At 47.3% G+C, this 24,973-nt stretch overlaps 2 protein-coding genes across 2 annotated transcripts in view; one reads left to right on the top strand and one right to left on the bottom strand.

Annotated features, from left to right (window-relative positions):
- CLCN1 (chloride voltage-gated channel 1) overlaps positions 1 to 17,449 on the bottom strand; it is a 35,870-nt gene extending 18,421 nt beyond the window's left edge. Inside the window, exons 1-12 of the mRNA XM_004046377.4 lie at positions 17,168 to 17,449; positions 13,665 to 13,785; positions 12,773 to 12,904; positions 12,075 to 12,203; positions 11,720 to 11,853; positions 10,161 to 10,238; positions 9,055 to 9,133; positions 2,542 to 2,667; positions 2,123 to 2,207; positions 1,787 to 1,888; positions 1,075 to 1,159; positions 705 to 854 (exon numbers count right to left, since the gene is read on the bottom strand). Of these exons, the coding sequence (XP_004046425.3) occupies positions 705 to 854; positions 1,075 to 1,159; positions 1,787 to 1,888; positions 2,123 to 2,207; positions 2,542 to 2,667; positions 9,055 to 9,133; positions 10,161 to 10,238; positions 11,720 to 11,853; positions 12,075 to 12,203; positions 12,773 to 12,904; positions 13,665 to 13,785; positions 17,168 to 17,347 (1,401 nt within the window). The 5' untranslated portion in view covers positions 17,348 to 17,449. The remainder of the gene's footprint in view (positions 1 to 704; positions 855 to 1,074; positions 1,160 to 1,786; positions 1,889 to 2,122; positions 2,208 to 2,541; positions 2,668 to 9,054; positions 9,134 to 10,160; positions 10,239 to 11,719; positions 11,854 to 12,074; positions 12,204 to 12,772; positions 12,905 to 13,664; positions 13,786 to 17,167) is intronic.
- Positions 17,450 to 20,502: 3,053 nt separating this feature from the next.
- Positions 20,503 to 20,883, top strand: LOC101124007 (adenosine 5'-monophosphoramidase HINT1-like). The gene has a single exon (XM_055347139.2). It carries the CDS (start codon positions 20,503 to 20,505, stop codon positions 20,881 to 20,883), a length of 381 nt encoding a protein of 126 aa, XP_055203114.1.
- The last annotated feature ends 4,090 nt before the right edge of the window (positions 20,884 to 24,973 follow it).

Below are 24,973 nucleotides of genomic sequence, written 5' to 3'. Positions count from 1 at the left end.
CAGATACATGGAGAATGAAATACTTAATTATCTACTAAGTGGGGGAATTTGGTTAATTAATCCAAGGCTTTTACAGTTATTTATAATGCTTAACTCTATCTTGTACTTTTTTACTTGGCTACTGTGACAGCTTAGTAATTTAACAAGAAGAACAATTAGAAGGGTTAGATAACTATGCCAGACAACACTAAGTTGACGTGAATACAGCAATTAACTCAGATACTAGTTTACTTCTATAGCAACTTACAACTCTATAATTTTTTTTTTTTTTTTTTTTGAGACAGAATCACACTCTGTCACCCAGGCTGGAGTGCAATGGCACGATCTTGGCTCACTACAACTGCCACTTCCCAGGTTCAAGTGATTCTCCTGCGTCAGCCTCCCCAGTAGTTGGGATTACAGGCATGTGCCACCATGCCTGGCTAAGTTTTTTGAATTTTTGGTAGAGATGGGGTTTCGCTATGTTGGCTATGTTGGTCTCCAACTCCTGGCATCAAGTGATCCACCTGCCTTAGCCTGCCAAAGTGGTGGGATTACAGGCATGAGCCACCATGCCTGGCCAACTCTATGGTTTTCAAATGACTTATTTTTAGGTTGGATGAAGACCAAATAAAGTTCTACCCCTTCCTACCCTATGCAAACCCTGGGTTCATAGATTGAAAACAGATGGAGGTTTAGGGTGTTGCTAGTGTCAGGAGCAGTACCTTCATGACGAAGAAGAGAAAGATGATGATGACAACGTTGACCCGGGGGTGAATCCACACAGCTGACTGGCCCAGGCTCTCAGGATCACCCGCGTGTTTCACCCATGTATTGTTGTCAAACAAAGTACTGATGGCTTCGCGGGGCATCAACTGGGAGAGGAAGAAGCAGAAAGGGTGGGTTCTCCAGGGAACTCCGGTGCTTCCTTTTTTAGAGAACTTATTCCCCAGCCTCATTATTCAAGGGTCTCTTTTGCCCTTTTCTCAGGGAGAATCTAGAAAGTCTATCCTTGGACAAAACTACTTATGCTCTGAAGCCTGAGGTATATCTGTGCTGTTTCCTCTTTACCATGTGGCCCCACCAAGAGCTGACCTCTCCAGCCATGAATTGACCCATTCCTGGTGGGAAGGTGAATGAGGCAATGACAAAGGTAACGATTCCAGGATACAGCAGGCGGCTGAAAAAGAAACAGAGTTAACCGCCACAATTCAGCCAACTCACAGTAAATACCATAGTGAACAATGGCAAGCTGAAGTTTCCTTTAGTCCACCATAGTCTCATTTCTTTAAATGAAAAATATTCTCTTCACACAAAAAAATAATATTTGAGGCCGAGTGCGGTGGCTCATGCCTCTAATCCCAGCACTTTGGGAGGCCAAGGTGGGCAGATCACCTTAGGTCACAAGTTCAAGACCAGCCTGGGCAAGATGGTGAAACTCCATCTCTACTAAAAATACAAAAATTAGCTGGGCATGTTGGCGCATGTCTGTAATCCCAACTACTCAGGAGGCTGAGGCATGAGAATCGCTTGAACCCAAGAGGCAGAGGTTACAGTGAGCCGAGATCGCACCACTGCACTCCAGCCTGGGTGATGGAGTGAGACTCTGTCTCAAAAAACAAAAACAAAAATAATCTTTAAATGGGAGACCACACAATTCACCCCCTAACCACAATATCAGAGCTTCCTTATATTTTAATGCAAGCCACCCAGAGGCATTTAATGCCTTCCCCAGAGATAAAAAGGGAGGAACTCTTGGAGAAACCAGAAAGTAAATGGGTAGGGCAAAAGAAGGGCAGTGACTCACTGCTTAGCAAGAAACTGGCTGAGGGCCTTGTGCTTTCGGACACCGAGCATGACTTGGCGATGCAGATACACAAATACAGCTCCCAGGAGCCCACAGCAAATCCTGAGGGTGTAATTTATAGAGTTGGAATCTTACAGACATGAAATCCTCATCTCTTGGACATAACTACTGCAGGGAAACAAATACCAGGCTTCTGCCTTTCCTATCTGCCCACATCCCCCCAGCAATGTACTCTATCTGTGCCAACCGCACCTTCTTTCTAGCTTGGGTCCCTTCCAATCTACAGCCTCACCCCACACCCTGCTCACCACACACAGAGCAGGTAACCCCACTGACCCGATGGCAGCAAAAGCTGGTAGTTCCTTCAGGTCAAAGGGGAAATCCATTCGGAAATTTGTTCTGAACAGAGCAGTGATGGTGACTGTAGGATGGAAAGGCCAGTATTATGATGGGAGCTTCGTAGAAACCCAACAGGGAAACAGAGGTGGGCAGTTTTCAGGATTAATTCCTTCCTTCCTCCAATCCCAGTTTCTCCTCTTGAATGTATTTTCCTTTTTTCTACACACACTCCTCCATGGATATACTCTCCCACTCCATGACCTATATCTTTGTCATACACCCTTGGGCCTTGATCCCACCCCACAAATGATGCCGCCCATTATTCCTTTTCTGAACTGCCCCACAGAGTTTTCCTCTGCACCCCATTGCCAGCTTTTCTATTTCACACGACCTCCACCCAAGGCCTCCTTGATTACCAGCATCCTTGTTCCACACTGCCAGTACTCGAAACACGAAGGCGCTGAACGTGGCTGCAAAGAATCCTCTCCAGTAGTTCCGAACAGCAAAGTAGGTGGAGGTGACCTCGATGCTAAATAGCACTCCTGCAGGGGCACAGAAGTGTGGCTGGGGGCAAACAGCAGTGAAAGGGCTCCCCCACACTCCCCACTGCTTGGACCTAAGGAGCTTTTGCTGAAACATGAATCTGGGTGGAAGCAGTAGTGGAAAGTAATGATCTCTTGGATTCCCATGCTCAAAACCACACAACTGCTCAGGCTAGGAGTTTTTTATTTTTATTTCAGACAAGGGATGGGTCCAACAAGACACAGAGAAGATTGAAAATGAATGGGCCTTCAACCTCCAAAACATGAGGACCAAGTGTCCGTGCCCTCTGCATCCCTTAGAATGTAGGGTTGAATGGGGTTCACAACTGTCAGATACCCACAGGGACTAAAAGGTAGTTGAAAAAAATCTGCAAAGAAGTTAAGAGAGAGAAAGTTCCAGAGCAGTTCCTCAGTAGAGTTGCCAAGCAGAGCTCAGGTTTACAGGGACTCTCCTTAACGCCCTCCTCTGGACTTTCCTACCGTTCTACATATACCATGTACCCTGGGGCAACCTTATAAGGAAGACAGAACAAAAATAGGAGGGGGCTTTGCAGGAGCTGACCATCCTCGATAGTTCAAGAAAAGAAGGTAGAGGAGTCATACAAATAATAATAATAATAAACTAATACTAAAAATCCGACTTAAAAGGACCAACGCAAGGGGAAAAACCAAGAGGCTAGAAGAAGATAAAAACAATCATGCTTAAGAAAGGTGGGTGAGGCAAAAGGAAAGCTAAGTAGTAGTTCTAAGTAGTACTGTTTCTGAGCGTAGGTGCTGGAGCAGAAATTGAGGGGGTAGATCTACAGAAAAAGAACAAGGGTTGGTAGGGACAAAGTAAGGAATGCGAGTGAGGGCATAAAAAGCAACACTCAAGAGAGGCAAAGAAAAAAATATTTCAACATATTAAGAATAAGGGGGGTGGACTTTAATCTGATGCAAAGTAAAAATTGATGACAAAATTACCTAAAACCTGGCTAAGCCTCATCTTTATCAAAAACGAGGAAAAGGAACCAGGGAAATGCAACCACGCACATAATTGGATGAATGGAGATGAGGCCTGGCCTCAGGAAACCTTGAACTAGGCAGGTTTGTCCCCTTTCTCTCCATGTGAACAGGGTGAACGCCCTCTTCAGGCAGCATCTCACATCCTAGTAATTTTCTTCTCCCTGTGCTATATTCAAAAGTCACATCTCTTGAATCCCCCGGGACCACCACCTTCTCTTCTAGAGGTGACAGTCGACTAGTTACATCAGGTCATTTGCACCAAGGGGAGGGTGGCCTAATGGTTACATCAGGTCATTTGCACCAAGGGGAGGGTGGCCTAATGGTTACTCCCAAATGCAGCAGCTGCTGCAGTTTGGCAGAGGATTTCCAGTGGTCAGTCCCAAGTCCCCTTCCCTGGGAAGCCATCCCCAATCCTCCTCTTCAGGTCAAAACCATCCATCCTTCAGCCTGCGCTCTCAGAATTTTGGGTTATTATAGCACTACAACTTTCAGATCCAGATATTTCTTTACATTTCAGAGATCCCCTACGATTGAAAATTCCTGGGAGGCCAGGCGTGGTGGCTCACGCCTGTAATCCCAGCACTTTGGGAGGCCGAGGCAGGTGGATCATGAAGTCAGGAGTTCGAGGCCAGCCTGGCCAACATGGTGAAACCCTAACTCTACTAAAAATACAAAAATTAGTCAGGCGCGGTGGCAGGCACCTGTAATCCCAGCTACTTGGGAGGCTAAGGCAGGAGAATTGCTTGAACCCGCGAGACACAGGTTGCAGTGAGCCGAGATCGCACCTCTATACTCCAGCCTGGGTGACAGAGCAAGACTCCGTCTTGAAAAAAAAAAAAAAGAAAGAAAATTCCTTGAAAACCAGCACCTAGTACGGTGCCTGGTGAATAATCAGGGCTGAATGTCTATTCTCTGGATGAGCAGGGGAGGAGAGGAAAGGACAGGATGAGGAAAGAAGAGAACAGAAGAGAACAGAATTTCAGGAAACAGAGAAAGGCAATGGGCAATGTGGGGCAGACAGAGCTTTGCCAATCACCCCTTCTGCCCTGCTCTTCACATCACATCAGGTAAGCAGCTGCCTCTGGGGCCTAAAAGGAGGATTTGACACAGCAGGAACCAGGTAGAGTGAGTCTCTCTCTTTTTCTATACCAGTAACAAAAGCAGTCAGCTTTGATTTGCCTGGGTGTAAACTATCCAACTGATGAATATTTTACAACAATTTTTTGAAATCCTGGGCTAGGTTTTCTTTCCTACGACGTGGTTCTGGGACACTTTCCCTAGCAGTCTGTCACTGTATGCTCTGGAATGAGAGCTAATTTTAATATTAGCCTGAGCCAGACATAAAATGTGCAGTTAAAAGGAAACAAAGCATTAAAAACAAAAACAGCTTTCGGAAGCTCTCTGCTCAGGTTCTGGAACATTGCTCTCTTCTCCCACCCTGGATTCCCTCTCTACCTTCTCTGCTGCTCCTGTCCCTCTGCCCAACCCCAGCCTTTGTCCTTGGTCTCCTGCTCCTCCTACTCATAGACACACTTTCTCTCTCAATTTCATGTATGCTCATGCCATCAACTACACCTATATGCAGCTGATTAGCAAAGCCATGTTCCTGAGCTTCAGACTCGTCAACCCCGCTGCAAAAATGGTATCACCTAGATATGTCACAGGAACATCAAATTCAATACACTCAAAGTGAAATGTATCAGCTAGCTCCCCCCACCAGATCTGTTTCACTTCCCATATACCCAATCTTGGTTACTAACACCACTATCGACCCAATTGCCCTTGTAGGAAATCTGGGTGTTAGCCTAGATCCCTCCTCTTTTACCCCACACAAAATTAATCACCAGGATGCCAGGCAGGTGGCCCATGCCTGTAACCCCAGCACTTTGGGAGGCCGAGGTGGGTAGATCACTTGAGGCCGGCAGTTTGAGGCCAGCCTGGCCAACATGGAAAAACCTCACTTCTACTAAAAAATACAAAAATTAGCCAGGCATAGTGGCGTGCGCATGTAGTCCCAGCTGCTGGGAGGCTGAGGTGGGAGAATTGCTTGAACCCAGGAGACAGAGGTTGCAGTGAGCCAAGATTGCGCCACTGCACTCCAGCCTGGGCCACAGAGCAAGGCCCTCTCTCAAAAAGAAAAAATAAAATTAATCACCAGGTTGTATCAATTTTACTTTCTACCATTCTTCTCTTTCTCTTCTACCTCTGTCCAGTGCAGTCTCTTACTACCTAGCATCAGGACTATGACAATCGTCTTCTTGTTAATCTTGGATTAATCCTGTTAATCCCCAGACCAATTTTGTCCTGCACACATCTGACAAAGGGATTGGGTGGACACTCAAAGCTGGCCATATCACTTCCTTGTGCACAAGTATTTCATGACTTTAATTCACCCTGACAGTATTTCCCAAAGTCAGGTCTGTGAGATACTACAAATCCCATGCCCACGAGACAGGGTTCTGTGGGAAATGCTGCATTAGAGCCACATTTTGGATATTCCCAATGTGTGTCAGCATATCAAATGTTCTGGTAACTCTTCTTTTTCTTTTTCTTTTTCTTTTTTTTTTTTTTTTTTGAGATGGAGTCTCACTCTGTTGCCCGGGCTGGAGTGCAGCGGCGCGCGATCTCGGCTCGCTACAACCTCCACCTCCCAGGTTCAAGTGATTCTTCCGCCTTAGCCTCCCAAGTAGCTGGGACTGCAAGTGCCTGCCACCACACCCAGCTAATTTTTGTATTCTTAATAGAGATGGGGTTTCACCATATTGGCCAGGCTGTTCTTGAACTCCTGACCTCATGATCCGCCTGCCTTGGCCTCCCAAAGTGCTGGGATTATGGGCATGAGCCACTGTGCCTGGCCACTGATAACTTTTTTAGTTTAAAAAAAAACTCTCTTTAACCAAGCATTTTCCAACTGATTTATAGAACCATTTTTACACATTAGATCTAGTAAACCATGAAACACATTCGTGCAAATCCTAGTCTAGAGAATAAATTCCATATTCTTATACATAGCCATGAGAGTCTTCATAATTCAGCCCCCCTTTACTTGTCCAGCCTCATTTGCTATTATTCCTTCCTCTGTATCCCCTGGTAATACTCAGCTTGACTGATGGGGGGTAATGCCCCCATCTTGACTTTGCAATGCTGTTTCCTCTGTCCAGAATACCTTGCCCACCACCCTCCTTGCCAGTCCTACTTATTATTCAAGCCTCATGTCAAACACCACCTCTTTTGTGAAGCTTCATGGGCTCTTGCAGGCAGGTTAGCATAAGGTCCCCACTGCACTTTACCCCAGCTGCCATTGGGCCACTTTTTTGAGTGGGCTATGACGATAGGTTTGCCTGCCTGTCCAGCCTCTCAACTAGGAGCACCCTGAGTGTGCAAGATCCAACACAGGGCCTGGTACAGAATGGGAGCAAGATGCTTGTCATTTTAGTAGAATGCTGAATTCCATTTATTTCATTAGTGTAAGAAATTAAGAGCTGACTCCATAATGAATACCTCATTTTGATACTAATTTTCCTTTCAGAATTATTCGGTATTCTTTTTTAAAAAATCAAGTAATAGGCCAGGCACGGTGGCTCACACCTGTAATCCCAGCACTTTGGGAGGCCAAGATGGGCAGGTCACTTGAAGTCAGGAGTTTGAGAGCAGCCTGGCCAACATGGTTAAACCCTGTCTCTACTAAAAATACAAAAAATTAGCCAGGCGTGATGGCGCAGGCCTGTAATCCCAGCTACTTGGGAGACTGAGGCATGAGAATTGCTTGAACCCAGGAGACAGAGGTTGCAGTGAGCCAAGATAGTGCCATTGCACTCCAGCCTGGGTGACAGAGCAAGACTCCATCTAAACAAACAAACAAACAAAAAAAAAGTAATGCCACCTGCAAATACCTTTGTCATTTACCACATAATACAAACAGCCTAAACATGGCATCTTAATTTTTAAGCACTTAACAATTTCTTGTGTCAACAGCAATGTTGTATCTGTGAATTTTTTCTTCCTTTTTCTACCACAGTGGTTTCAGAACTGTTGCCTGTAACTTCTCTGTGATCTTTACCTCTCCCATACTTGACACAGGACCAAGAAGAACCTTTCTGATTCTTCTCAGAAATTCCAATTTTACGAGGAAAATGCAAATTCTCTTCACGTTAAGAGGATCTGGCTGATTAAAACAAAACAACAGAAGTCTCCCAGTCTAAAAATATTATTTAAACCTCCTGGATTTGAAAGGCTAACGAGTAAATAAAGGCAAAAGTGGGTATAAATGTAAGTGTGAACGTTTAACATGTGCAAAAATCCAAATACACTCTCCTCCACTGACAAGGATTAGTGATTTTAATGAGTAGAGCTGAGGACAGAAATGTAAACAGGATGCTAGCTGATGTGCTTGCTAACTTGGGTTCCTTAGTCTGTGTGCTTTGCCACAGTGTTTGCATAAGTTAGATCATGCATTTGCATTAACTTTAAACTCTTCTCCACTTATCATTCCTGTGCCAAGTCATTTTAGTTCCCTGGAAGATTCTATGAAAAGATTGCTTAACATTTCCATAACTGAAAAGAAACCTCTAACAGTGGGTCATTTAAGAAGCATATGCCCTTCCTGCAATTTTGTTTCTTCACATATCAACTTGGTGTCCTTTTTATCATCAGTGAATCCAGTGAATGATCTATATAATCCTGCCCTGCTAATCTAGCTATAATTGATTTTGATGAGTCAATAAACAGATACGACTGCTTTCTCCGACTACATCCATTTGTTAATCATCCATGATAAGGAAAATAATCTGAGAGATCACTATTTGCCTTATACTTGGAGAAAGAGCTAAACTTAACTTTAAATTGCTATCAAGGGACATTTATCCTTTGAAACTCTCCTAACTATTCCACACTAAAAGCTTACCATTAATCTAAATAAGGTCTACCTGAATTCCCATGCAATTAATAAAGCACAACAAAATGTGGATTTTTCCCTTGAAGGAGGAAGTTCATAGAGTCCCCTGTTAGAGATGTCATCGGTGTAGGGCAAAAACATCCAACAATACAAACAGGTTTGAAAATAAGTAGGGGAGCCACGGAGACTGCCTTGGTTTTAATTCCTGGCTTGTACCCTTACTAACAGAATGAACTTGCTCAACTCACTGTCCCTCTCTGTAACTCAGTTCTCTCCTCTTCCTCCTCTGTAATATCTGTCTCATATGGCTTTGGCCAGGAATAAAAGTAAGTGCTTTGAACATTGCCTGGCACATAGCAAAGGCTTACTAAAAGTCAGCTATTCTCGTAAGTAACCTGGTAATACCAGCACTTGTGGATACTGATTAAAACTGTTTTGGGAGCCAGGCCAGGCAAGCCGATTGATGGGGGAGGGGGTCAATCACTTGCCTCCAAGTGGTGTCCCAAAACAACAGCCGACTCCCACAGCACAGCCCACCGTCAGGATATCAGAGTAGTAGTATGGCTGCTACTAGGGGAGAGACAGACAGAGAGACAGGTGGAAGAGAGGGAGGTGGGCAGGCAGAGGACAGAACAAGCAGGGATGGGGAATAAGGCAGAATGAGAGGCCTAAGTCACAAGGAGTCCTTGTGGTCCCATGTCCCCTGTGATTCCCAGGCCAAGAGAAACTCAGTGAGTTTGGCAAAAAGGAATTAACCTAATAGCACAGTGTCAAAATGAAATATAAAGTAGAAAATGAAATAAAAGTTAGGCAAATATATGCCAGGCATGTAAATCATTAAATGATAAGCAGAAAAGAGACAGCAAGAACTCCAGAAAGCAGTACTAATAAATCCTGCACCAAACAGCAAGCAGTCTCAAAACAATACACAGCCCTTTGCTGAAAAAATATAGGTATCTGGACCGCAGGGGCTGTGATCCACAGTCATTCCCTGGATGCCCACTCCAAAGCTTGTGGCAGCCACCCAAAACCCCCTTCTAAGTCTTGCTTAGGCAACCGGGATAGGGAGGAAGTGCAACTTGCCTCCAACAGGGGCTGCAAAGCAGCATCCCACGCCCACTGCACAGGCCGACACCAGGAGGTCAAGCTGCCCAGGCACGGTCTGCAACAGAGAAGCACGCGGGACAAGGGGGTGGAGGGGTGGGGCAGGCCGGACGTATGTAAGAGGTAGGGTGAGGGATTGGGAGCTACAAAGGGATGGGGGAGCACAGGAGGGAAACGTGGAGGGAAACTGACACAGAGGGGGTGGTATGGACTAGCAGGGAGAGCATGGGAGCAGATGACAGACCAGACCTCCACGTGGGGCCACAGGTCAAAGAGGGGTGGACATTCGGAGGACAGGCACAGGCTAAACAGAGGCATCATGTGGCCAGGGTAGGCAGACAGGGGGACGAGGAAGGGAGCGTGGATTAGTGCGATGCTGCTTCAGCACCACAGCCAGCCCAGAGCAGAGGCAGCCCTCCCAACACCCTGGACACACAGCCGGACTCCTTCTACCACCTGGCCCCAGCTCATTTCACTGTCTCAACCTTACCTCATATACCCCGCAGAACACAGACATGAATTTGCTGAGGACAGCAGCACAGATGCTGGCAATGTGGACGAAGGGGCCCTGGGAGAGGGGGGGAGCGAGGGGGCGGGGGTCAGAGGCCAGATGGAGGCTCTGCAGCACTCACTGGACTAATATTCCTTACTCCAGGCACTGTGCCAGGGGCTGGAAATACAGGAGTTACACAGAGGTCCTGCCCTCACGAGGCCTCATCCCAGAGAGGAAGAAGAGGAGAAACCATTGTGTTTCTCCTCTCCAGAGAGTCAGGGTGGAGGAGGGTGGGAGGGCACGTGTTTAGAGGAAAGGGCCTGAGGAGCCTCCCTAAAGTAGAGCTTTGAATGATGGGAGGGAGGGAGCCGCGCAGATGTCAAGAGGAAGAGTGTTCCAGGCTGAGAAAACAGCACACAGGGGCCCTGAGGGGCCCAGGGCAGGGTGACTGAGGGACAGAAAGGAAACCTGTGAGCCAAACACAGGAAAGCGGGGGCAGAGGCCTGCAGAGAGGAGGAACCAGAGTCCACGGTCTCGAAGCCCACGCAAGAAGTTCTGATTAGGCCGGGCGCGGTGGCGCACGCCTGTAATCCCAGCACTTTGCAAGGCCAAGGCAGGTGATCACCTGAGGTCAGGAGTTTGAGACCAGCCTGACCAATATGGTGAAACCCTATCTCTACTAAAAATACAAAAATTAGCCGGACGTGGTGGCGTGTGCCTGTAGTCCCAGCTACTCGGGAAGCTGAGGTGGGAGAATCGCTTGAACCTGGGAGGTGGAGGTTGCGGTGAGCCAAGATCGCACCACCACACTCCAGCTTGGGCAAGCGAGCTAGACACTGTCTCAACAACAACAACAACAAAACTTTCAATTTTGTTTTAAGAGGCATGGAAAGCCTTAAGAAGTTTTTGACCAGGGGTCAGATGAGACTGATCCCATTTTTAAAAGATGCCTCTGGCTGCTGGGTGGAATATGGCAGTAGGGGGCAAAGATGAACACCAGCAGAGAACGGAAGGAGGCTGCACCCCACCGAGCAACGTTGAAAATAGCACAGCCTCTTTCTCAGTCCTAGTTTTCTCAGATTCAAGCAAGAGAATTGGTCTGGATGATCTCTAAGACAGTGTTCTCAACCAGGGGAGATTTTGTCCTCCAGGGTCCATATGGCAATGTCTGAGGACATGCTGGTAATGTCTGAGGACATGCTGGTGTCACAACTGGGCGATGCAGCTGGGCATCTAGGAAGGGTCAGAGGCCAGCAATGCTGCTAAGTCCCCTCCACTGCACAGAACAGCCTCCCCACAGCACAGAGTTTTCCAGCCCCAAATGTCAGGGGTGTCCAGGCTAAGAGCCTGCTCCAAGCTCCCCAAGCTGTGTGGTTTTTGTCATTGGACCCCAGTTGGAGGAACTTCCAAAGCATTTCCCCTTCCTAGTGTCCCCTGGCCCTGGCCTTGGTCCTGTCCCCTGATCCACTTCCACTCCCAGAGCTCCCTCTAGAGTTGGTGCCACCCTGGCTCCTGAGGGCCCCTCCCAGCTCTGGCTTCAGTCATGCCAGGCCTACCTCTTTCCCCACGGGGATGCCACTGCCCAAGCCCGCAGTCAGGGCGACAACCTTGGCCACAAAGGCTTTCATCGTGAGGTATTCCTTCAGGACAACCCCACGAAGTATTGTCTTCATTTCGGGGATTCCAGAGCCTAAAAGCGTTGAAAGATTATGTGCAGGGTCAAGGTGGAGGTGAAAAGGGAGATGAATGTCCAGAATATGGGAATGGGAATTGGAGAGGGCTGAAGAGGCAGTGGTGGGGAGGATGGGGCAAGGCAGCACAGGGCTGTGGGTGGGGCTGGATGATGGGGGAGACAGACAGGGCCCCTCTCAGGCCACCCAGCTCAGGCCGAGTCTGGTGGCAAGTTCTCACCAACAGCCTGGGGAGAGATGAGGTGGCAGAAGAGGGCGCTGAAGAGGATGAGGACTAGTGGGAAGGTGACCCAGACCAGGAACTGCAGAGGAAGGCTGGGCCGCATCTGCGCGTAGGACCACTTGTAGGCTGCGGAGACACATGCCTGGGGTTAGGCAGAACATGGCTGAGCAGCCGTGTCCACGGCACCAGGAAGTGTACCCGGCATGTTCTCAGGCCGTGCTCCTTCTGTGTGCCCCTCCTGAGATGGTGCTGCTCTCATTTGACACATGGGAAGCCTGAGTTATGGAGATGACATGGCCTGTTCCAGTTGGTGGCTGTGTCACGAATCCCACTGGAGTACAGGGTCTGGAGGCCTGGGTGTGACCAACCACCCGGTGTGCCCAGAACCAAGGGGGTTCCTGGGATTCGGGATGTTCAGTGCTGAAACTGGGAAAGTCCCTGGGGAACTGGGGCAAGTTGGCCACCCTATTAGAGGGGCATCCACTGCTTGGGTGGCAGTGAGTGGAGGGGCGTGAGAAGTGGAGCAGGCCTGGGTCTGGTCTTTTCTGGGCCTGGAGTCCCACCTGATCCCTCTCTGCGCAACATTCGCTTCCCATAACACACCCTGCTTAACATTCTCTTCCCATAACACACCCTGCTTACCCTAGGTAGAAACTCCAGAAACGGCTGTGGGCAAAGGTCCAGGTTAAACCTACCCTGAAGGCTTTTGGCACTGACGTAGTCCATGCTCCAGCTGACCAGAGCCATCAGCAGTCCCAGAAGCACCAGAAAGATCCAGTCTTCCCCTAACTTTCTTCTCACCACCTGTCCCAGGCGGCGGATACAATCTAGGAAGAGATGAGGGAAAAAACAAACAAACAAACAAACAAAATATATATATATGTAGAGAGAGAGAGAGAGAGGGAGAGAAAAGCAGCTAACGAGTCACTACTTTACTTTGGGTGCTATACCCAAGATGAGAGGGGAAGCCTTGGGCCCCCAGGGTCCGTATGTCTTATGCACTGAGTTTCTCATTACCCCTCTGCTGATTGCTGCTCCGGCCCCTGCAAAAGGCACCAAAGCCCAGTTCCCCATGAATACTTGAATTCCTTCCTAAAACTCATTTCTTGGAGTTGTGGGAGGAATAACAGGGAATAGGCAAAGTGCGAAGGAGGTGAAGAGAGGTGCCTTTTCCTTAATACTTAGAGGGGCCAAGCATGGTGGCTCATGCCTCTAATCCCAGGAATTTGGGAGGCTAAGGCGGGAGGATTGCTTGATGCCAGGAGTTCAAGACCAGCCTCAGCATCCTTACAAAAAAAGTTTTAAAATTAGCTGGGCGTGGTGGCATGTGCCTATAGTCTTAGCTACTGGAGAGGCTGAGGCAGGAGGATCACTTGATCCCAGGAGTTCTAGGCTGCAGTGAGCTATGATCACTCCACTGCACTTCAGTCTGAATGACAGAGTGAGACCCTGTCTCTTAAAAACAATTAGAGGAGAGTTTTTGTAGCAGGGCAGGGAGTACGTACGTGCAATGGGATGCCCAAGTTATTCTCCTAATCCCTGTACCTGTTTCTACTCCAGATTTCTTTATTCCTCAGTCCCCATCACCTTGACATTTAGAATAGTGATCCTCATCCGTGCTGTCCACGGTAGAACTGGAGCCTGTCTTCCTGGGCATCCCTATGTCCCGCTCCCTGTCTGAGAATTGTTCTTTGTGATGGCCATAAATCTGGACAGAGAGAGAATGATCAGTGTCTGCCTTGTGGAAGACTAAAAAAATAATAGACAGAGGGCAGCAGACAGACTCACAGAAGAAAAGAGCAACAGCTTTTTGAATTCTGGGTGTTGACTGCATGCAGGGTGACTTTGTGGTCATCCCTGCCCTCTACTCTCCACCCTCCATTCCCACACTTCCCACCCTTTCCCTTGTTCATTCATCCTACCTTCTCTACACCCATTCTCCAACCTGTACTCACCTTGATCCAGGGTAGCCTTTATCAAGGAGGCCAGTTTTTGCTTTGAAGCAGAGGTACAGAACTGTGCTGAACCCAGGTGGCCATATCAATCAGGTGTTTTGTGTCACTGTGCTTTCTGTATGTCCCACAATTTCCCCAGACCACTTGCATTGACTTTTCTCCTAACATGAACAGGGTGAGGACAGACTGGGCTAACTAGCAGGGCAGTCTTGGTTGCACTTTGCCTTGGTGTGTCTAGCCTTACCTGAGGCACCTCAGGTCCTCTATCAAGCTTCAAGACCATCCACCTCATCTCCCAGTGCTTGTATGCACACATAAGAACTAGCCCGAAAAGGCAGGTCCATCTACTTCTTCCCACAGCTAGATAATTAGACCCCTACCTGCCCCACATGTGAAGAGGGCAGAGCAGCTCCCCCAGGTCTGGTGGCCCTCCGCTTCCATCCTGAGGCAGAGCACGTGTGTCTGTGTGGGGTATACAAGATCTCCAACCACTTTTAGCCTGCCCCACTCCCACTACACTAACTGTCCTCTGGGGCCAGGGTCAGGCCAGGCCATGTTGCTGCATTCTGGGAGAGCCTGAGTAGAAGAGATCTGATTTCACAATATGAGCAGCATTTTACACCGCAGTCCTGAACAAGCACGCACATGAATTGCCCTGCTCATGGCTGTTTGTCTTCTGGGTCAGTGACCAAGGGAGGCAGTGTTTCCTTCCAAACCTTGCGTGGGACCCAGAGAGAGAACATACTTCCCAGTGGAAGTCAGACAGCTGAGGCTGTCTCAGCTCCTCAAGGCCCCAGGCCAGTGGAGACAAGGAAGGGGGTTGCTTCATATCATCATACCTGGGCTGGGAAAACACTTAAAGGGCCAGATCTGTTCTGGCTGGTCCCATGCAGGGCAGGGTGAGGGGAGGGCAAGGGAGAAGTCAAAACTCAAGTCTACAAGTGATACAATGTCTGGGATTTGTTAAAAAGTATTCCAAGGTGGAAGCCAGGCTCAGTGGCTCACCCCTGTAACCCCAGCACTTTAGGAGCCTGAGACGGGCAGGTCACCTGAGGTCAGGAGTTCGAGATCAGCCTGACCAACATGGAGAAACCCCGTCTCTACTAAAAATACAAAAATTAGCCAGGCATGGTGGCGCATGCCTGTAATCTCAGCTACTTGGGAGGCGGAGGCAGGAGAATTGCTTGAACCCGGGAGGCGGAGATTGCGGTGAGCTGAGATCGCGCCATTGCATTCCAGCCTGGGCAACAAAAGCAAAACTCCGTCTCGAAAACAAAAAACAAAAAAAAAGTATTCCATGGTGTGTAGAGGGGTGAAGGTGGGGAAGGGAAGAATAGATGGAACAATAGTGACAAAATATTGATAACTGGTGGGTACTTGGGGCTTCACTATACCATTCCATTTTTGTGTAAGTCTTCCATAATAAAAATTAAACAAAGAAAAACTAATCCAAACTCGTTTGCTTTTGAGACCTGTAGAAAACAGGCCAATTCTACTCCCCAAACTAACCATAGCTTCCCAACACGAGGCTTCATGCTCACCTGGCCAGTCTCCTCACTGTCATCAGGAAGTGCCATAATGGCACTGTTACTCAAGTTGTCATCCCACCCAGATACAATCATGTACATGAGTGAGAACACAGGGCCAGGGGGAGGGGTCTTCCCTCCTGCTGATCCCACACAGTGTTCAAAGGCCTAGTCAGACCCCGCTGTCTCCAGGAAACCTTCCCAACGCTCGATTCCAGCCTACACTGACCTGTATGTCCCTCTTCCCTACTGGGTCCCTAGCGCTGCCTTTGCAAATACTCCTGGGGGTTGGTCAGGGACTGAGAGCAGATCCTTTTGACCCCCAATGCTGAGATCCCCTGCATAGCTCATGCCTCAGCTTCCCAGCCCTAAACCTAAAGGAACTGAAGGCTCCCTGTTAAAAAAAAAAAAAAAAGAAAAAAAAAAGCCTTTTAAGTTCTGACCAGACTGGGCACAGTGGTTAACACCTGTAATTCCTGCACTTTGGGAGGCCAAGGTGGGTGAATTACCTGAGGTCAGGAGTTCGAGACCAGCCTGGCCAACATGGCAAAACCCTGTCTCTACTGAAAGTACAAAAATTTGCCAGGCATGGTGGCAGGTGCTTGTAATCCCAGCTACTCAGGAGGCTGAGGAAAGAGAATTGCTTGAACCAGGGAGGCGGAGGTCGCAGTGAGCCAAGATAGCACCACTGCACTCCAGCCTGGGAGACAGAGTGAGACTCCATCTCAAAAAAAAAAAAAAAAAAAAAGTTCTGGCCAACTGTCCTCTAGACAAATTCTATCCTCTGTTATTCTCTGCATTCTTTGGAGGGAGAGGCACACTTACTTATTAACCATGACCTATCTTTTTCCATGACAATTTCACAAACTCTCCTTTAGTTGTGCCCATCCCCATTCCCCCTTTCCTAGGTGTTCATATCCCACCAATTCCACAGCGGGAGGCTGCTCATCCATAGACACTCCTAATTAGCCTGCATGCTTCTGTTGCTGGGATCACATCTCTGCCGTTTTCCAGGTGCCTAACACTTAATAGGTTCTTACTTGATCATCTTGCCACCTAAAAGCTTGTACATCTCTGCTCATTTTGACGTTGGTAGATCTTTGATCACTGATAAGCAATTCAGTCTGTTTTCTACACTTGCCCAATTCCTTTCTTCTGCCTTCTGCAGAAAGTGTGTGTGTATTCACGTGTGTGTGTATTCTGCAGAGGGTCCCAGAGGCAGAAATCTGGCAGTGTCTACCTGTGGGTGAGGGTGTGGGAGACAGCTCCCAGCACACTGCAGTGTGGGCTCCTACGCAATCCACTCCACGTAGGTTATGTAAGCACGAGCTATTCATGCATGTGAGGCTCTGCTGTTTCCCCATATGATTTGGGTACTCTGTTGGTAAAGGTTGTATGAAAGTGCATGCATAGCTCTCTAAGTGCATACTTAAGTGAGCCCAGACTTTCAAAGATTTTCATATTTTGAACACATTACCACGTACTTGTTTTTTAAGTTAAAAAAATGTAACACTGCTCCCTCTTTTCACCCAATTCCTCATTTTCACCAGTCTCTGGCACCACTGTCTCCCCTCATCCATGGCTCCCCTCTCCCCTTATAGCACTTTACCTGTGTGGGGTGGACGTTGTGGCGGGGGCCTGCATCCTTCCGGAGCCTGTGCTGGAGGCCCCCATTCTCAGAGGGCAGTCCGTAGCTGGTGCAGTGTTCAAAGGGCATATACTGGTACTGGGGGTCACTACCCCACCAGCTTTGTTCACCCCCACGCTGCTGTGACCGGGATTGCTCCATATTCCCTCCCCCCAAGCCCCAGCCAGGCCTTGGCCTGCTTGCCCCTGTCCTTCCCCCAGTGTAGCTCCTTAAGCCTCTGCTCTTGCTGTCCCCAAGGCGTCTGGGGCAGCATGCCCACCTCCAGCTATTTATAGCCCCCTCTCCGTCACATGACCCCCCACTGCCACATCTGATCTGCTTGGGGTCGAAGCAGGTGTGAGTGCAGTGTGGGGGTGGGGGTTGGGATGAGAACCTGAGGGACAGCCCCACAGGGAATTCCCTCTGCTGAGCCAGTGGCATTGTCCCCCTTCTTAGTCACCAGTAGTAGGCTTCCAGCTCCATGTCACTGGTCCCTCTATAAATATCGCCCGGACCAGGATGAGAAACTGCTGAGTATGCTCTCAAACCTATGTGTAGAGCCGGATCTGCATGGAAGCCCTCCAGTTGCCCATCTCTCTTCTTCAGGATGCGGAAGGTGAGGGGTGGGTGCTGGATAAAGATGAAGCGACTCGAAGTTCTGGAAACACTGGCACGTTAACTCACCTGGGAAAGTAACTGGTGCCTCTCTGCCACATCTCCTGGCCAGCTTGTTCCCAACTCTGTGTCCACCCAGGGTTCTGTCTGGCCAGCTCTGCCAGCCCATCCCATGTCCAGTGTTCTTCTCTAGCTCTTTGCCCTTCTGTCTGCCAGAGGCTGCTAATAACAGCTTGGGGGCATTCCCTGATCCCATCCTTATCACCCACTGGGTGTGGAACACTTATGGGAAGTGGGAAGTCGAGGGTCGGTAATAGCCTTGGGTTCTAGAATTTCTCCCACTTCCCAGACTGTTAGGTGTCAGCCACACTGCCAACCCGGAGGGACTGAGCTTCCATTTGGACTGTGGAGTGCCCACACTGGCTCCATCAGATAGATAACAGGGGAGATAACAGGGGAGAATCAAAAGTAGAAAGAGGCACAGGGAAGGGAGAGGTGGGAAAGGGGTGAGGGCTTCTCATGACAAGCCCGACAAACATGAAAGATGATGGGGAAGTGCTCTCTGCTATTCTTCCCTTTTCAGGTCAATAAATACTTTTTTGGCCAAGGACAAACTTTTCTTCCTGGCATCACGTTATAAAACCAATTTTCCTATGACATCTCTTCCCTATGAACTCTTCACTATAGGAGAAAAGATATGAACTGAGCCAAAGTAAAGTTTAGGATGCATTACCAAGTGGGGTCTGTCCCAGGACAGTCCAAGTTCAGGGACTGCAGGGTAGGGACACCAAACATCTGGTCTACAATGTGATTTTGACCTAGGCTAAATGGAACCACCCAAAGCAGGAGGGAAGCCAATATCATTAAAAGTACTTTTTCTAGGGCCTCAACATCATTAATCATCAGGAAACCAAAATCATAATGCAATATCGCCTCATACCTGTTAGGATGGCTATTATCAAAAAAGCAAGAGATAGCCATTATTATGGCTATGGATATTATGGTTCATGCTTATAAATCCCAGCAATGTGGGTGACCAAGGCAGGTGGAATGCTTAAGCCCAGCAGTTCGAGACCAGCCTGGCAACATGGGGAGACCCCGTCTCTATAAAAAATATAAAAATCAGCCATGTGCGGTGGTGCACGCCTGTAGTCCCAGCTACTTGGGAGGCTGAGACAGGAGGATCACTGAAGCCCGGGAGGTGGAGGCTGCAGTGAGCTGGGAAGGCACCACTGCAATCCATCCTGGTCTACAGAGTGAGATTATGTCTCAAAAAAAAATTAAATAAAAAGATGAGATAAATGTTAGTGAGAATGCAGAGAAAAGGGAACCCTTGTGCACCGTTGGTGGGAATGTAAACTGGTATAATCATTATGAAAAACAGTATAAAAGTTCCTCAAAAGGTAAAAACAGAACTGCCATATGACTCAGCAACTCCCATACATCCAAGGGAAAGGAAATCAGTATCTCAAAGAGGTATCTGCACTCCCATGTTCATTACAGCATTATTCACAATAGCCTAGAAATGGAAACAACCTAAGTGTCCACTAACAGATGAATAAAGAAAATGTCATGTGTATATAAATATATATAATGGAATACTATTCAGCCCTGACAAGAAAATCCTGCCACTTGTGACAACATGGATGAACTTGGAGGACATTATGCTAAGTCAAACATTGCAGACACAGAAAGAAAAATACTGCATGATTGCACTTGTATGTGGAATCTAAAATAGTCAAACTCATAGAAGCAGAAAGTAGAGGGTAGTTGCCAGGGGCTGGGCTGGAGTAGGGGGTGGGAGAATGGGGAAATTTGGTCAAAGGATACAAGGTTCACTTATACAAGATGAGAAAGTCCTGGAGATCTAATGTGCATGGTAACTATAGGTAGTAATACCACATACTTGAAATTTGCTAAGAGGGTAGATCTTGAATGTTCTCACCTCCCTGCACCCCCAAAGCAACTATGTGAGGTGATGGATATGTTAACCGGCTTGATTGTGATGATCATTTCACAATGTACACATATATCAACACATCAAGTTGTACATTGTTGGAGGCCGCACAAATGTTTCTTATGATTAGGTACAATTGAAGCCTGTCAGTAACAATATGAACCTGTGATCAATTCAGCAGCTGACCAATCATTACCTCCTTCTTGTTCTTGTTACCCAGTAAATATGAAGGGCTGAGAAGCTCGGCAGGGGAGCTGCCTTTGCTTACTAGAAGCAGGGAGCTCTCTTCTTCTTCATGTTGCCTTTCCTTAAAACAGTTTCTTTTGTCTTAAGTTTTCATTTCTACATTCGTCCCTTTGTTCGGTCATAATGATGGTTTCAAGTGGTAACAGTAGTAACTGCTGTAATGATGGTCTCAAGTAGTAGTATAATTAAATATGTATAATTTCTATTTGTCAATTATACACCAATGTAGCTAAAAAAAAAAAAAAACACCTGCTCTAACAACAATCCTACAAACCTCAAGGCCTATAATCTCTCCAAAAAATTACAAATGTGTGATGAATTGAGAGATTAAACATTCTGTGATGATACCCACCTTTTCTACAGGCAGAAAATAAGGATAGACATCTACGGGATTGGTATGAGCAGAAAGGATTACTTTCTTAACAAAGAAAATAGAATCTGTGGGTTCCTCCCTCCTTCTGAGCCTCTATCCTGGCTGCTGCGTGGGAGACAGGCAGAGATGGCAGGTGAGATCGCCAAGGCTCAGGTCGCTCGGCCTGGTGGCAACACTGTCTTCGGGAAGATCATCTGCAAGGAAATCCCAGCCAAAATCATTTTTGAGGATGACCAGTGCCTTGCTTTCCATGACACTTCCCCTCAAGCACCAACACATTTTCTGTTGATATCGAAAAAACATATATCCCAGATTTCTGCAGCAGAAGATGATGACGAAAGTCTTCTTGGACACTTAATGATTGTTGGCAAGAAATGTGCTGCTGATTTGGGCCTGAATAAGGGTTATCAAATGGTGGTGAATAAAGGTTCAGATGGTGGACAGTCTGTCTATCAAGTTCATCTCCATGTTCTTGGAGGTTGGCAGATGCATTGGCCTCCTGGTTAAGCACATTTTGGTGATAATTTTCCCTTCTCTGGGCAATGATTAAGTTAGGCAAGTTCCAGTATGTTAAGTAGCACACTTATTTTTGCCTGTGTATGGAGAGATTCAAGAAATAATTTTAAAACCGCATACATAATAAAAGACATTGTTGCACGAAAAAAAAAAAAATAGAGTGCCAAGGTAACACTGCATTCCTTGGAGGGCTTCAGAAACAAGATTCTCCCGTTTGAGGAGTATAGCTTTCCTGAAAGTGATCAGTTGCTGTAGGAACTTGATAAATATAAGCAGCAAATATGAGATGCAATTATGACTTTCTTACTATTTCTGAGAAAGACAGGTCCCTAAAACAGAGCAGCCTAGTCATGGACTCTGAGATTTGAAGGCAGAGACCAGTGGAGTGAGGTAAGTGCTCAGATCCAGCCAAGCTGAGTGGAAGTGTGTGGTCTAGAAGGAAAGCACCAACTGCGATTCTTAAAACCAGATTCTGAAATTAGGAGGGTCAAAGACATGTACAGACTGCCAGTGCTGGTGGGCAAGGGTTTGAGAGTAAATATCCTGTGTTTGAAATTAGGAATAGTTTAAATCCCATGGGTTTAAATCCCTGCAAGGGAACAAGAAAAGAAAATGTAAGCCATGCCCACTCCTCACTCCATCATCCTGCTGGGCTTAGTAGCTTAGGTTCTTATTTGGAGGCACAAAGATGGGCTTCTAGGGATTCCTGTGAAGCTCCTGAATGTGGAAGCAAATTCATAAGCATGCATAAATGATATATATTCTTTCGGGTTTTATTTATTTATTTTTTGAGATGGTGTCTCACTGTCACCCAGGCTGGAGTGCAATGGCGCGATCTCTGCTCACTGCAACCTCCGTCTCCTGGGTTTGAGCGATTCTGTCACCTCAGCCTCCCGAGTAGCTGGGATTACAGGAACTTACGGTCATGCCCGGCTAATTTTTGTATTTTTGTAGAGACAGGTTTCTCACCATGTTGGCCAGGCTGGTCTTGAACTCCTGACCTCAGGTAATCTGCCCGCTTTGGCCTCCCAAAGTGTTGGGATTACAGGCGTGAGCCACTGCACCCGGCCTCTTTTGGGGTTTTAAATAGATCATCCTAGGGTCCATTATACAAAAAGTTTAAAAGCCCATAGGCTTATAGAATTGCTATTTGAAGGAAAATCGTAAAAAGTTGCCATGCAAGATACATGGAGGAGAAGTTTTGTGTTGGGTGTAGGTGAAAGAATTTTCTTTCTGGGTTACACCCTTGTTTTCAGACTCTCACGTCTTCCAGTCTGGCCTCCCCAACACAGTGGACAGTAAAACCCTTATGTTCTTTAAAGGTGTTTTCAGTCATCACTTTCCCTCTGCATATCCAGGCAGCCATGGAACCCGTGGCCACCTACTTTCTGAAATTTCAGCTAAGCTACAACTTCCTCTGAAGACACTTTGTATAGTGTATGCCACTGGCGGTCATGTCTCCTCTCCTCTTTATTGTGGCTTGCCTCCTTATTCTTTTTTATTTTTTTTTTGAGACGGAGTCTCGCTCTGTCGCCCAGGCTGGAGTACAGTGGCGCGATCTCGGCTCACTGCAAGCTCCGCCTCCCGGGTTCACGCCATTCTCCTGCCTCAGCCTCCGGAGTAGCTGGGACTACAGGCGCCCGCCACCACACCCAGCTAATTTTTTGTATGTTTTAGTAGAGACGGGGTTTCACCGTGTTAGTCAGGATGGTCTAGATCTCCTGACCTCATGATCCGCCCGCCTCGGACTCCCAAAGTGCTGGGATTACAGGCGTGAGCCACCACGCCCAGCCAGCCTCCTTATTCTTTAAGCATCCTTAGTCCTTTCCCATCCCCTGCACATCAGGCTTTCCCTGTAGTATTCGACAGGTCTCTTTCTCCCCCTTCTGGCTTTTCAAACATGATACATTTTTCCCCAAACTCCTACCTAATTAGGACTTAAGATGGAATAAGGTTTGGGTCTCAGTTTCATTCCCACAGCCCAATGGGAGGAATCTTACAGCCCAAAAAAAGGAGGAAAAAAAATCCTTCATGCCAGAATAAGTCACAGAAGCAAGGCTATTAGCATACGCTCAAACTGACAGCTTCGGTTTCACATCCTGACCTCAGTTTCCTCAGAAAGGCAGTAACTAGAGGGTTAAGAAGATAAAATAACACATGCAAAAAAACATGCTATAGGCTGGGCGCGGTGGCTCACACCTGTAATCTCAGCACTTTGGGAGGCCGAGGTAGGTGGATAACGAGGTCAAGAGATTGAGACCATCCTGGCCAACATGGTGAAACCCCGTCTCTGCTTAAAATACAAAAATTAGCTGGGCGTGGTGGCGTGCGCCTGTAATCCCAGCTACTCTGGAGGCTGAGGTAGGAGAATCACTTGAACCCGGGAGACAGAGATTGCAGTGAGCCGAGATCACACCACTGCACTCCAGCCTCACGACAGAGACTCCATCTCAAAACAAAACAAAAATGTGCTATAGTGTTTGATTCATAGTAAGAACTGTTCACTCACATTAAACTGAAGCTCATTCTGTGAGTTAACATTTATCAAGCATTTTTTTTATGCATTAACACCATGTGATTTACATGCATCATCACATTTAATCCTCATAGGGACATTGGAAGGTAGACACAATTTTCCTCATTTTTAAATAAGGGAAATTGGGGCTGTGTTAGCTACCTTGATCAAGGTCTCCAATATCTTCAAAGGCAGAGCCAGCATTCAAAATCAGATCTACTGAATTCTAGAGTCCACACCGTTAAAACTACATTTGTGGCCAGGCGCGGTGGCTCACTCACGCCTATAATCCCAGCACTTTGGGAGGCTGAAGTGGGTGAATCACCTGAGCTCAGGAGTTCAAGACCAGCCTGGGCAACATGGTGAAACCCCATCTCTACTAAAAATACAAAAATTAGCTGGGTGTGGTGGCGTGTGCCTGTAATCACAGCTACTCAGGAGGCTGAGACAGGAGAATCGCTTGAACCTGGGAGGCAGAGGTTGCAGTGAGCTGAGATCACGCCATTGTACTCCAGCCTGGGCAACAACAGCAAAATTGTTTCAAAAACAAAAGGGAAAATGACTCCTTCACAGAAGCATGGGGAAGATGAAATGGAAAGCTCCTCTCAATGCCTACAACACACCAAGGACTCAAACAGTTGTAGCTATTATTAATGTCTTCCTCCTTCTCAGATTAGACGTCTTTCCTCCTGTGTTTTTTTTTTTTTTAAAGATGGGGGTCTCACTATGTTGCCTAGGCTGGTTTTCAACTCCTGGGCTCAAGCAATCCTCTCTCCTTAGCCTCTTGAGTAGCTGGGACTATAGGTATGTGTTACTGTGCCTGGCCCCATTCTTTATTTTTTAGAGACGGGGTTTTGCCATGTTGCCCAGGCTGGTCCCAAACTCTTGAGCCCAGGTGATCCACCTGCCTCAGCTTCCCAAAGTGCTGGGATTACAGGCATGAGCCACTGTGCCCGGCCAGTCTGGCACCATTCTTAATATCACAGCTTTGGTTGGGTGTGGTGGCTCATGTCTGTGATCCCAGTACTCTGGGAGGCCGAGGTAGGAGGATCACTTGAACCCAGATGTTTGAGACCAGTGTGAACAACATAGTGAGACCTCATCTCTATTTTATAGAATAAAATTTTAAAAATTAAAAAAAAATCAGCTTTGGTCTGATATTACAGTTTTTCCTTCTTCCTGTTTTCCTTTTCCCCATTAGAGGAAACAGGATGGAGGAGGGCAGCAGAGGGCAGCCCCCAGCTCTGGGAGGGGGATAATTTTAGAAGAGAATCCTCTGGCAGAGGTAAGCAGAAGGGAGCAGAGCTGTGAAATTCAACCTCATACCCTTATTCAAGGGCAAGGGGGTTGGGGGGTGGGGAGGACATGGAATCCAGTTCAGAGATACTGCTCTGTAATTCTCAAACTATCACACCACTGAAAATGCTTCCTATCCTGAAAATGGGTATTTATCTTACTTCCACTATTTCCATAATTTCTTCGCCTGCCCTAGATTTTGTATCCTTCCCTTGAGGCTATCCCATGGTTGTTTTTCTTGCAGTACAACCAACCAGTTTCAGTCCATTT

This window comes from Gorilla gorilla, chromosome 6 (genome assembly GCF_029281585.2).
Source record: "Gorilla gorilla gorilla isolate KB3781 chromosome 6, NHGRI_mGorGor1-v2.1_pri, whole genome shotgun sequence".
In the NCBI taxonomy this organism is placed as follows: Eukaryota; Metazoa; Chordata; class Mammalia; order Primates; family Hominidae; genus Gorilla; species Gorilla gorilla.
Note: the sequence above shows the minus strand (reverse complement) of the source record. Positions and strands in the feature narration are given on the sequence as shown.